Source organism: Uranotaenia lowii, chromosome 3, assembly GCF_029784155.1.
Source record: "Uranotaenia lowii strain MFRU-FL chromosome 3, ASM2978415v1, whole genome shotgun sequence".
Classification (NCBI taxonomy): Eukaryota; Metazoa; Arthropoda; class Insecta; order Diptera; family Culicidae; genus Uranotaenia; species Uranotaenia lowii.
Window position 1 is genome coordinate 19,007,436 of NC_073693.1, and position 13,549 is coordinate 19,020,984.

The window sequence follows — 13,549 nt, forward strand, 5'->3', positions numbered from 1 at the left end:
ACATTGGACGAAATTCTACAACAATTATCTTAATATCTATGAAGAAAAATATAGAATAGGTAAAGTTTCAACCGAGAAATCTACGAAAGTTTATAAACATCTTTAAAGCCGTTTTTCTCGGTTCGTTGTTTTTGCATATGGGACAGACTTGCCAGCAGCGGCAGTTAAACGCTGAACAGTTTTAAGGCTGGTTTTCTTATTATTGTTCTCAAATCCATCAATTGGCTACACACAAATCATGCATTTAAAAAAATCCCTATCCAGAGTCAACATGTAATAAAGATCTGCCTCTTTCTAACAAGAACTAATCCACGGTCAGCATCCGGAAGCTCCCGATGGCCCCACTTTCCAGTTCCGCATCGGAAGTTTCCTGCCAGTATTTGGAATCCTTGCTGAGCTCGATTTCCAGCTCGTCGTACTTTAGCATACGACCGCGTGCCTTTTTACACTGCTCCTTGAACAGCGCGATACACTCGGCCTTGGGAGTCTTTCCACCAAACTCTTTCGGGAGCAAATTCTTATCCACCTTGGCGTACAACTCGTCCCAGGTGCGATGGAACTATTTAAAAAAAAAAGGAGAAAATTGGGATTAAAAGTTTATTAAATTTTAATACAACTTACCATAATTCTCTGCTTCAGCTTCTCGCTGAACAGTTGCAGCACAAAGTTGACGATGGTCTGTGTGGGTCCGGGAGTTCCAAGGAAATGGAGCTCATGGAAGCGCACCGGAATGGCTTTGGTGACGTACCGCGCCAGGATGCGAATGTCGTTCAACGAAACCAAACTCAGCTGGGACATGGTCATGCCAGATAGATCATAGACCAACACAAAACCGCCGCATTGAACCTCGGGCCTGTCAAAATTGACCTCGTTGATAAGATTGTGGATCCGTGCCACATGTCCTGCGTTAAACTTGGTCGGATCCAGCTGAGCAGTTTCGTTGAAGATGATCGTACATCCCTTGCTGTCGCGTTCCGGGAGAGTGAACAAATACCCGGTGTCTACTAGCGCTTCCAGTTCCGGATCTTCGATGTCCAAATTCGTCAACCAATGTGGATGAATAGCTTTTGCGACGAGGGATCGTTCCAGCATCTCGCATGCACTGTTGATGGCGTACTTCCGGTTCCGCAAAAATCGCAGCAAATACTGCGTATCGGTGCGACACTTTTTGATGTGCGGATGTTTGGCAATCCAATCCCGAAGCTGGGCCAGGCTTTGTTCACGGATTTCATCCGATTCGCGTAGCTTTTCGGAAGCGATTTTCTGATAGAATTCACTCAATTCACAAAAGTTGTCTTCGTACTTTTCCGGATTTTTATCCACGCAAGGGACGGTATAGAAAATGCTCTCATCGTAGGACATGATGTTTGATTGAATGAGCTTTCCGATACCTTATCGGATAATTGACGGTGGTTAACTGATGGTGGAGGAAGGTCTGATCTTTCTTTATATTGATCAAAAGGTTTTATCCGACTAACGAGAGGAATGGTGGGTTGCCTAAGATGTTTATGGCCTGTTTATAAAAATCGCCGGCTTGTGAAGGGTTTAGGGCCGTACTTAGCGAGGTGTTACTGTCTATTGAAACTGTAAGGTGAAGACTTTTTAAATTATTATAAAATGAAACATTTTTAGTGATCTTTCGCGAGTTACATTTTTGAAACCAAAATACCACTAGTATACACAACTGTATATTTTTATTTCCCCAGCTGAAATTGCATTAATATGGTAAAATTATATCAGTCATGAAATAACAGTGTTGGAGCAATTTATAAACATTGAATGTTTTTTAGTCTTTCCTTGTTTGGTGATCCAGGATTCCTCACTATTTTTTTTAAATCGGAAAAAATAACTTTTTTCTTAAACAGTCAGAGCTTGGGGAAATAAATTTACAAAGAAAGTAAAAATAATTGCATGTTAGAATTGTAATAAATATGTTAGAAACATAGAAAACAATACCATTTATGTTTTTCGATTTATCTTATATTGAAATAAAAAATGTATAGAGCAAAGAAAAAGAGTTGTCCATTATACCCCACTCCCTCCTACTGAGAAATTTTCGATAAGAATTGATCAATATCAGCCCAATTTTACAAGCAACACATTGAATTGTTCTTTCGGTGTTCAGCAGTATAAAATGCAGGAATCTCATACTTTATTTTGCTGAGTTTTTCAGTACTTGATCCGTAATATGCAGTGACAAATCATTGATCGATATTTTCTGAATTGATTTTAGTGAGCGTAAGGTAAAGTAAGGTTTGTAAAATATTAACTGATTTTTCTGTTTCTTAAAACGTTTTTTTGCTTTTCAATTTGCATTTCATTTTATTTAAAGCTTTTCTCTGCGGGTTTTGGTTTTTTGCAACAATCTTAGCGTTATCAAGCCGTTCTATGCGTCAATTTCTGCTTCACGTTTTGAACGAACTAAGTAAAGTATAACCTTCATCCAGCCGTTGGAAAAGTTTTCAATTTTTAGGAGCAAGCTTTTTTTTTTATTTTAACCGCTCTTGTATAGATTTATGCGATTTTCGTATTAAGTCAAATAAAGCTATTGTTTCAAAAAAGTTTTAAGATAGGTTTTTACATTTATTTATATTTGTATTCTAAAAAAAATGAATAGATTCAAGTTGACTACGCTGACTGATGAATTTTGTAAATTCACATTTGCTTCAAATACACATTTTAACACAATTGAATGATTTATTAAGTTGGTTACAGGTTTTGTAACATGTAGATCACTTCACTTCACTTCAAGAACTGAAATATTTCAACAATTTTTTTTTATTATAGTTCTTATACCATTAAAAAAATCTCAAATTGGGCAGTCGAAATGAAACATAAATCCCGGCTAAAGAAGGGGGATTGTTTTCCTCCACAACAATTAGAAAAAAATATGGTATTTAATATTTACTTTTCATATGAGCTGAAATATCTCAGTTTTTGTGATACTATTTTAACAAAAACCAAACAAAAATATAGTTATGAGACAGGTTGAAAAACTACAACCAAAACAGTACTAAAAGTCAAGTTCCTTAGCCCCTGTGGTTATGCTATTTAAAACAAAATGTGAAAAAAAGTTTCTCATCGGACAAGTTTTTCGTCGGACAGAAGTTAACTAATAGTCTGTAATTTTTTCAGCGAAAAAATAGGGGTTTTAGATGGTTGATTTTCTCTGAAATATATGAAGAAAACAGGAAAAGGGGATAAGATTCGCATGGACTAATCTCCAATCCATCATGTGAATCCACATGATCCACTACAAAAATCTAAAAATTTTGCAATCTGACGCAACACAAAAAGTTGAAATCTGTCATTGTTTGATAAAATGACATGCATTTCAAATTGAGTGTTCCGGTCGGGGGGATCGCACATTTTGATGCCTTATTAATAGTGATGAATACCACCCTTTAAAATATGTTATCCCATTTTTGAAGCTTAATAACTTTTGTATCTTAACTCTTATCTAAATGCGGTCTTCGGATGAAATATTTTTAATAATTTAAGCTTTATGAAAAACCGTATTCAATAGAAATCGGCCCAAAGGAACCAAAGCTATTGATGCAAACCTAGTTTTTTCATGTTCCCCCGAACAAAATATCTGAAAATTCCATATAAACTTCTAGCTTGTTGAGCGACCCCTTCCCATTCCAGTTAATAAAGTGTTTATTCAATCGTTAAAACGCTTTTTCTTGATTATCGTTGGTTTGATATTGAATTAAAAAAAAAATTTAAGTTATTTTAGATCTAGGTCCAAAAAAAGGTACCCGTTTAGTAATTCCTATAAAAAAGAAAAAAAAAGTACCCGTTCAGTACCATTGCAGGAACGGTAGATTCAAATTTGGAAATTTGGATCGTCTAAATTTACTTAAATCTTTAAAAAAAACGTCGAAACCTATATTGGAAAGTCTTATTAAAATTTGAAGATAAGATCAATAACTATAGGTAAACAGATTTCCTACAAAAAAACTTGAAACTCCCGTTCATTTATGAGAAAATCATGGATTTAGAGAAAAACCACATCTTTAAGGATGCAAATTAAGGCAACTTATCCTATTTAGAAAAATTCATTTCATTTTTCAATAGTGAAAAAACATTTTTTTTGCTTATTTCATGCTAAGCATACAGTTAGTCGCAAAATAGATTGATATATTTGATTGATGATAATTTCAAGTTTTTTATGCTCCAAAAACTCTAACGAAAGCTGATCCCGTATAAAAATTTGAAATATTTTCGTGGGACGAGAAAAAAAAGACATTTTTTAATCAATACTGATGTTATGAAATCGCTTGGTACATCTTTGTACCTGAAAATGATCACATTTTCATATGTGATGAAAGAAATTAGAGAAACATGAACTATCAAAGAACGAAAGAACATAAGCCGTAAATATCATGAGAATTTCGAAAAAGATACAACGGCTCACCGACAGGACTTGAACCTGCAATCTCCGCTTCGGTACAACGGCGCGTTAGCCGGCGCGTTAGGTGGGGTTAGAGAAACAAGAGAGATCAATAGAGGGAAAGATCACATGCGGGATATACATGGTGTTTCGATAGAAGGTCCAGCAGTTGATCGGCAGAGCTCGATTGCTCGTGTTCGCCGGTTCCATCACGTTCACCGTGGTGGAATTGGCTAACGCGCCGTTGTACCGAAGCGGAGATTGCAGGTTCAAGTCCTGTCGGTGAGCCGTTGTATCTTTTTCGAAATTCTCATGATATTTACGGCTTATGTTCTTTCGTTCTTTGATAGTTCATGTTTCTCTAATTTCTTTCATCACATATGAAAATGTGAACATTTTTTAAGTTGAGGGACTTGATCCTTTATTCACCGGGCCCTGAACCTTGGTAAAAAATAAAACTGAAAATGGAAGCTAATTTAAAGACAAAATCATTTTTTTGAGCTCCCTTGGATTGATATTAGTTTTTGGATAGAAACTAGTAATCTCTTGCAAAGCAATGATCACGTTCTATTAAGACGAAAAATATATATTTTTGAACTATATGGATCAAGTGAATCTATGACGAACATTTTTTAATTCTACTTGTGTAAAAAAAGTTGAGATTTTACCATTGCTGTGAAAAAATGTCACTATGAAGTTCATTTTCAATTTGAACGAATGACATATTGGAAAAAAAACATTAACATGATTTTGTCACGTGAGATTTTTTTCTGCACGTATCCGGGCCGGACAGCTTTATCCGTGCAATTTTATATAAAAAAAACCTGGCAAAATCCGAGAATTTGATTTCAAAATTCAACGACCAAAAATCCGAGCAATATCCGAGAAATTTTTGTCAAAAGCAAGAAAATACTCATAAATTACATAAAAACTAATCGAATGAATTTAAAGCGTATTTTATGCTTCGAAAAACCTTTTAAAATTTTTTTTTGCAAAACTTGCTCTAAAAATTGCGTTTAAAGCCATAAATAAGAAATGTTTACAACACAATATGAATTTTTACAACGAACATATGATTTGGTTTCGAGTTAAAGATATGGAATCGAGTCACTCCAGGGATCAAGCCTCCTCATTTTCCTTACTGTATACGGAGTGCGCTTCAAAAATTCACAAATATTTTTAAGTTCCGCTTTGTACTTGTTATTTGCTGCTCTGGAAATTTGAAATCGGACGATAGAAAAAGGCCAAAATAACCCATTTTAACCATATCGTAAGCCATGTACCACTGCAATCTAGTTCATTTCAAAATTACAACGCGCAGTGGTGCAGAACATCAATCTAGCTGTAAGAAATTAATAGCGCCCAGGGATGAAGAGATTGACATTTGATGTTCAGTTTTATATGAAGCATATTTCAATATCACAGTTTTTGCCGAGGGGTCCACCGATAGCGAGATAAAAATGCAAACTTTTTTGTTCTTCAAATTAGGGCTTTGATGTCTTCAACTAAGTTGTTTATCTGATCAAAATACATATGTTTGTTTAATATGTCAGAGTACTATCACATCACCCTCAGGAGTTACAGTCAAAGTAAAAAAAAATCTCTTAAAAAACAGTTTTTTGAACCTTACACGTTGTAGATTGGATAAAATGGTTCGCTGTCTTTGTATTAAAGTTGTAACAAGCCACGATCTACAATTGTCTCATACATTATGATGGGTTTAGAAGTTGCTGAAACCTATAGAAAGCATTTAGTGTATTTTATTGGCAATTTTTGAAGACTCGTCCATCGAAAAGTTCACATTTTCGCAACACCCCCTTTTTTGTGTTTTTTTTGTATGATAAGCGGAACCATTTCCATTTGAAATTAGCGGGGAAATCGGTGGAAATATAAGAGATTTGAATAATTGAAAATACACTTTTTATATGAAAATTACATATTTTACTTATAGGAAAAAGGATGACAAAATTGAATTCATTAATAAAGTGTTGCAGTTTTCTTTTATATATTTTGTTTTATTAAAAGATATTTAAATTTGATTTTTCAAATAATTTAAACTAAAAAAAATTAATGGAGCTTATTTATTAAATTTGGTAGAGCACTAAATTGGTATTATATTTGTTGCGTGAGCGACAGACAGAGGAATAGAATTTTTCCGATTTGTTTAAACGACCTTTATTTAACAATATCTACGTTTATTCGGTGGCGTTAATAAATTCCTTCAGAGAAAATTACAAAGAAAATTCCTACGTTAATTGCCACATAGTTCATGATTTCGTTTGGTTCGAATCGTTTTTATAGTTAAGTGAAATAAATGACTTACGTTTAGTTCCCTTCTGCCTAATCTGTGCTCGCAACTTTGGTAGCACGTGTTTCGTATGCTTTCGTGCAGCACGTGAGCTGGGAAGATTAGTTTAGGTTAGGTTACAATTTATCTATGCTACTGTATAAATTTACCTGATTGGTAGTACATATAATTATTATGGTCTAACGAATGTTTCTACCACTCACAACTGCTTGTAGCTACTATCTTACTAAATTAGGAAAAATTAGGATTTACAAACAATATTTGCTTAAACGTTTCACAATTTTACCTCGGCACACAATTCACTCGCACACTTGCTCTGCTTATGATTTTTCGTTAGTAAAGACCTGCGGTTACTTTGATCACATTTCGTGATTCAAAATTCTGATTGACGGCAAGTGGCAAGGTGGCTATTAGTGAAAGGTGCTTCACTCCGGACGGTTGTGACACTCCCCCTCGGTACGTCACTGTCCCTGTGGCTTACCTCCTGTTGCACCGACATCTAACACGGCAACCTTGGTAGCAGGTCTCTCTAGAAGCCCCTTTAATGTCTGAACAGTAACACGACGAACCTGACCATCATGCGCCGGAACAGCTTTGATCACACGTCCTCTTGGCCAGCAATTCCTTGGCAGGTTATTGTCGACGACCATCACCAAGTCTCCTTCCTGAATGGGCTTCACGGGTTGAAACCACTTGGTCCTTCGCGTCAGCGTGGGCAGATATTCATTTACCCACTTCTTCCAGAAAAGATCAGCGTATTGTTGTGCCATCGTCCACGATCGTTTCAGAGTAATCGGTGTATTGTCGAAAACGATCGGGGGCTTACTACCATTCGAAGAACCCAACAAAAAATGGTTAGGTGTTAAGGGGGGCTCATTGTCGTTGTCTATCGGTATGTCTGTCAATGGTCTTGAGTTCAATATCATTTCAATTTCCATCAGCATGGATCGTAAAATTTCGTCTGAAGGTAAACGCGGGGGGTCGAAGTCGTTCATGGTCTTCTTGACTGACTGAATTAAACGCTCCCAACAGCCACCGAAATGTGGGGCAGCCGGAGGATTGAACGTCCACTTAGTATCTGGGCTGACGAATTCTACTTTCAGACGTTCTTCGTCGATCTTCGCCAGTGCTTCACGTAGCTCCCTCGATGCTCCGATGAAGTTGGTTCCCCGATCACTGATGATCTCCAAAGGTGGACCTCTTCTTGCGATGAAATTACGTAGAGCTAAGATGCAAGAATCCGTAGACAGGGAATGTGCGATCTCGATATGTATGCCTCTGGTGGTCATGCAGGTGAAAAGAACTCCCCATCGTTTCTCGGTACGCCTGCCAACTAGCACGGTCATTGGTCCAAAATAGTCTATTCCGGTGTACGAGAAGGGTCGCTGGTAGGCTGCCAGTCGGGCTGGTGGAAGATTACCCATAGCTGGAGGCCTTGGACTAGCCTGGCGGATTTTACACCTTAGACAGTTCCTTCTAACACGATCAAGTTCGGAGCGGAGGCGAGGAATATTGTACTTAAGTCGAATCTCATTCAATGCGGTTTGATGATTCTGATGATGGTACTTAGCGTGGTAGTCAGCGATCAACAGGTTTGTTACGTGATGTTGCCTCGGGAGTATAACTGGGTTTTTCGTGGCCTCATCTGCCCATTCGCAGGCGCCGATACGTCCTTGCATTCGTAGAACACCGTGCTCATCGATGACTGGATTTAGTTTGTAGAGAGCACTGGATTTCGGCAACGTACGTTCCCAGGGTGAAGCTCCTTGTACTCGACTGCGTATCAATCGAACTTCGTCCGAGTAAGCCTGCTGCTGAACACATCGGTAGATTGTGTTCTCAGCTGATTTCAACTCCTCCTGTGTCAGAGCGCCTCTCACTAGTGTGGTTTTTCTAACGGTGTTCTGGAAGTTGATGAAATAACGGTGTAAGTATCCGACAGATCGCAAAAGTCGTTGCCATTTCGAAAAACGTTCGAAAGAGATGATCAGTGGTTTGGCTCCTTGGTGGTGAAGAACGCTAGCACGGATCTCTTCCATCGTCGTTCCTTGATCTCCAGCGTCGCCAGGCCACGAATCTTCGGGTTCTAGTAGGAAGTCTGGTCCTCGGAACCAACGACTGCTCGGCTGAAAGTTCGGCAATCTTTGCCACTTTGTTCCTTCATCCGCTACGTTCTGCTTAGTTGGAAGCCATCTCCATTCTCCTACTTGTGTGGTATCAAGAAGTTCGCTGACCCTAAACGCAACAAATTGGCTGTATCGTCGATGATCAGACCGTAACCAGCACACTACATCACGGGAATCAGTCCAGAAAACTCGTCGTGTAATCTTCATTCTGTGTGACTTGACAATACTATCGGCAAAGCGTGCTCCAACTACTGCGGCCTGCAACTCAAGACGAGGAATAGAGAGGAACTTCAACGGGGCTACACGGGTCTTTGATCCAATCAGCGCACATTCCGCCTTATCTCCTTCTTGGAATTTAAAGTAGGCAACGGCAGCTATTCCATTTTCACTGGCATCGCAGAAAACATGCAGCTCCACACTGTTGGTTGACTCGATGGACGTCACAGTTCGGTAACAGCGTGGGATAGTAACTTGACGAACATTCGGCAGCGCTTCAATCCATGTTAACCACTTCTCGGTCAACCTCGAGTCGATCTCATCGTCCCAACCGGTTCCGGAACGCCAAATCTCCTGGAGCAGGATTTTCAAATAAATGAGAAAGTTGCCGATGAGTCCCATAGGGTCGTATACAGTCATCAAAGTTCTCAAGACTTCACGTTTCGTTGGCATCCTTGCTCCGGAAAGTAGTTCTGCATCGTGTTTCGGTGATAACTTGAACGTAAACGTATCAGTAGTTGTGTCCCACCACATTCCGAGGACTTTCTCCGTTGACATCTCCGGACAGAAGCTCATGTTTTTCTCCACGGTAGGTTTTTCTTGTAGGTTTTCGATAACGTAACTTGAGTTAGAATGCCAGTTTCTTATCTCGAACCCTCCTTGTGCGTGAATCCAACGAACTTCTTCAGCTAATTTCGTCGCATCTTCTTCGGTTACTACGCTTGCCAACATGTCATCCACGTAGTGCTCGTACTTAATACACTGAACTGCCCTAGGGTGTCGTCCTCGAATCTGTCAGCGTTCCGGTTCTTGACGTAATGCGCACTGCTTGGAGAACATGCCGCTCCGAAAGTCATTACTGTTACCACGTACACCTCTGGATCTTCGACTGCAGCTGTATTGGGCCACAATATCATCTGGCTTCGCTGGTCCTGCTTTTTCATCTTTACTTGAAAGAACATCTCTCGGATGTCTCCCACGACTGCGATGCGAAATTCACGAAACTTGAAGAGGACAGTTAACAGGGATACTAGCTGATCAGGTCCCGTAAGAAGAAACGAGTTTAGCGATACTTCGTTGACTTTGGCTGCTGCGTCAAACACGATACGCATCTTACCGGGCTTGTTCGGATTCGTAACAGGAAATATCGGCAAATACCAGTCGTTTGGATGTTTCTCCGCTTTTTCCTGGATCGATAGTCGCCGAATATAACCTTTCTCCTCGTACTCGGACATCTTTGCTGACATAGCCGCTGCTAATTCAGGCTCTCGCTTCAGTCGTTTTTCTAAACAGGCAAGACGCTTCAGAGCCATTCCTTTACTGTTCGGCAACCTTGGTTGATCGTATCGCCACAACAATCCAGTCTCGTAACGTTTTCCAATTAGACGTGTTTCGGTAGACAGAATCTTCAATGCTCTTTCTTCGTCCTTAGAGAGAAGTGACCTCAAAGATCCATAGATTCCCATCGACTCGATTGAGAAGTACTCCTTCAGGGCTTCATGAACATCTTTCTCGCTATCTTTGTTACACGGGCAAATGTGGAAGCTATGGTAACCACTATAGTCTGACTCGTTAACACCAAACTCCGCTGTACAGGGACCATACAATATCCAACCAAGTCTTGTCTTGGATGCCATCGGCTCGTTCTCATCTCCTTCAAGGCTTCTTAAAGAGCTTCCTAGGCGACAGTTGTTCATCCCTATAAGGATTCGTGGAGAAGCTCCTTCGTAGGACCGTAGGGGTAACCCATCAAGATAACCGTACTTCGTCACCATTTGCGGAACTGAAACTGACTGCTTCGGTAGAGAAAGGTCCTTGACCGTATGAACCTCCGACAATTCGAACACTTCACTTGCTTCGGTTGTTCCGGAAATCTTCAAAGCTAGCACAACCGACTCCTTTTCTTCCCGACTTTGGCCTCCAGTCCAGTCAAGACACAATGGATAAGGGGTGCCATTCAGACCAAGTTCTTTCAGTAGACCGTGCTCCATTAGAGTTGCAGATGATCCATCGTCGAGGAACGCAAAGGTATTCACTTGCTTTCCCTTCCCATAGATTGTCACAGGCACATACCGAAACAGAACTCTCCGAGTAGCCTTTGAATGCGTGTTGCAGCTCTGCGTTGTAGAATTCGAGGGCGAGTTATCGTTGCTAGACTTTGTTGACTCAGAAGCCGCTGGCTTGCTGTAGCGCTTATCGTCATGGAGAAGCTTGTTGTGCTTGTACGTGCAACCGTTTCTTCCGCATGGTTCTTTCACCTTACAAGCACCAAAATGCTTCCGCAGACACTTCCTGCACAAATTCTGCTCTTTGATGATCGTCCAACGAGACCCGATGTCCAATTTAAGGAATTTCCGGCACTGTTCAAGACCACTGCATTCACCTGAACACGCGACGCAACCTTTCGCCTTCGAAACAGTAACCGAACGTTCTTTTACAGGATTCTCAAAACCTCCACTGGCTTCCGAATGCACATTAATAAAATTCTCATTCTTTCTTTCACGCTTTTCAATTTTAGGTGGATTAATCGATGGCAACGTTATGGTGCTCGCCGCTGTAGCCACCTTTCCTAACCAATCGCTGAATTCCCAAAGAGTAACTCTCGCCAGTCCTTGTCGATAGAACGCCCAGTTCATTCGTATGGATGTCGGCAGTTTACTTATTAGTTCCTGTAGGAGAGCTACGTCGAACATATACTCGTCGAGACCTGAAGCTGAAATGGCTGCACAGACGTTTTGGACAGCCACGCCGAAGTCGATGACTGTCTGTAACTTATCCTCCTTCGGTGCTGGCATTTCTCGGATTTTGCGTATGAACGTGTAGACGATAGCTTCGGGCCTTCCAAAAAGAGTTCTCAGAGTCTCGATCACACCTGCCAAATTTTGAGGATGCAACAAACGGCATCGTACCGCTTCCAAAGCTTTGCCTTTCAAACTTCGCTGGAGCCGCAGCATATTTTCCTCGTCGCTGAATCCGCATATTCGACTTGAACTCTCGAAGCTCGCAATGAAAAGAGGCCACTCTTCTGGATTTCCGGTAAACACGGGAAGCTCCTTATTCAAAACGTGGCGCGCTGAAATCTGATTCTGGCTCAACATGGGGTATCCACCAAAACCACCGGCACTCCTGGCTTGAGGATGAAATCCAATTCCGAAACTATTCGCACCGAAGGAACCGCCATAGTTTGACTCGAACGCCGTTGCTTGAGCATGTGGTCTTGCACCACCACCAATCGTACCACTGAAGCTGCTGACATTCGGCTGGAATGTTGTTGGTTGTGAATTCAAACCGGCACCACCGCCAGTCGCACTTCCGTCGATTACTGATTGCCGATTCAAAAGTTGACGACGCTCCTCCAAATGCTTTCTCTCCAAAGCTTGTTTGTCCTCCAGCAACTTTAGCTCATGCGCGAGCACATCGTAGCCGTGGCTTGACTCAGCTACATTCACCTGTGGCAGTGGATTTGTCGTCGAGCTTGCTGTAGGACCAACTCCTATTTGCCATGGCAACGGTTGATTTCGGCTAACATCATAAAATGCTTCATCTCTGGTGACTTGATGATAGGCTGATGCGCTCGCCGCAGATGCGCACCCTAGGGGCCATACAGATGACGGACTACGAACAGCTCCTCTCATCGGTCCAGCGTTGGCCATTTGCGATGCTTGTTCTACCCTGGAACCCGCTGCTGGTCCACCACATGGCCTCGAAGAAACTTGGTCCATCACTCTACGCTCCGCATCCTTCAACCTTTGCTCATACATCTTTCGCTGATCGTTGAGCTCCTTCGCCTGTTGCTCTTCCTTTTCGCGCATCATTCGGTTGAACATCTCCTGCATGACCGATAACTGCTTTGACAGTTGCTGCTGCACATATTCCTCCAGCCTCGAATCCGTTGGCATGAGCCCCGACTTTGGTATCGCTCCGGTGTTGTTAGTTGGTGTTGATGTGCCGGCTGGGACTTGATTAGCTGCGACAAGACATTTTTCACAGTTCCACTCCCGATCCTGAACACTTGAATCCTCCTTTACACACGCGAAGTGAAACCACAGTTCACATGAATCGCATGCTACCATGCGACTATCGTCCGGCTGACGGCACACAGTGCAGCTCACTTCCACAGTTCCCCGCTTGTTAGACATACCGACAGAATGAGCCCCCGATCGTAAACGAATTTATTAAAATTGTTGCGTGAGCGACAGACAGAGGAATAGAATTTTTCCGATTTGTTTAAACGACCTTCATTTAACAATATCTACGTTTATTCGGTGGCGTTAATAAATTCCTTCAGAGAAAATTACAAAGAAAATTCCTACGTTAATTGCCACATAGTTCATGATTTCGTTTGGTTCGAATCGTTTTTATAGTTAAGTGAAATAAATGACTTACGTTTAGTTCCCTTCTGCCTAATCTGTGCTCGCAACTTTGGTAGCACGTGTTTCGTATGCTTTCGTGCAGCACGTGAGCTGGGAAGATTAGTTTAGGTTAGGTTACAATTTATCTATG

The 13,549-nt window shown here is 41.0% G+C and overlaps 2 protein-coding genes across 2 annotated transcripts; both read right to left on the reverse strand.

Annotated features, from left to right (window-relative positions):
- Window positions 1–304: 304 nt before the first annotated feature.
- On the reverse strand, window positions 305–1,362 carry LOC129751520 (retinaldehyde-binding protein 1-like). The gene is made up of 2 exons (XM_055747069.1): window positions 622–1,362; window positions 305–559 (listed from the first exon to the last, which is right to left on the reverse strand). Exons 1-2 carry the CDS (start codon window positions 1,360–1,362, stop codon window positions 305–307), a joined length of 996 nt encoding a protein of 331 aa, XP_055603044.1.
- A 5,163-nt stretch (window positions 1,363–6,525) lies between these two features.
- LOC129752016 (uncharacterized) lies at window positions 6,526–9,622 on the reverse strand. The gene is made up of 2 exons (XM_055747806.1): window positions 6,991–9,622; window positions 6,526–6,930 (listed from the first exon to the last, which is right to left on the reverse strand). The coding sequence occupies exon 1, from the start codon at window positions 9,620–9,622 to the stop codon at window positions 7,166–7,168; it is 2,457 nt and encodes an 818-aa protein (XP_055603781.1). The 3' UTR covers window positions 6,526–6,930; window positions 6,991–7,165.
- Between the last annotated feature and the right edge of the window lie 3,927 nt (window positions 9,623–13,549).

What these genes read in the sequence shown, in the direction of transcription:
- LOC129751520 (XM_055747069.1), bottom strand. Translation starts at nt 1,362, where the DNA reads ATGTCCTACGATGAGAGCATTTTCTATACCGTCCCTTGCGTGGATAAA. An exon ending in AGCTGAAGCAGAGAATTATG is followed by an intron (nt 560 to 621) that starts GTAAGTTGTATT and finishes TTTTTTAAATAG; the next exon opens with TTCCATCGCACCTGGGACGA.
- LOC129752016 (XM_055747806.1), bottom strand. Translation starts at nt 9,622, where the DNA reads ATGAGCTTCTGTCCGGAGATGTCAACGGAGAAAGTCCTCGGAATGTGG.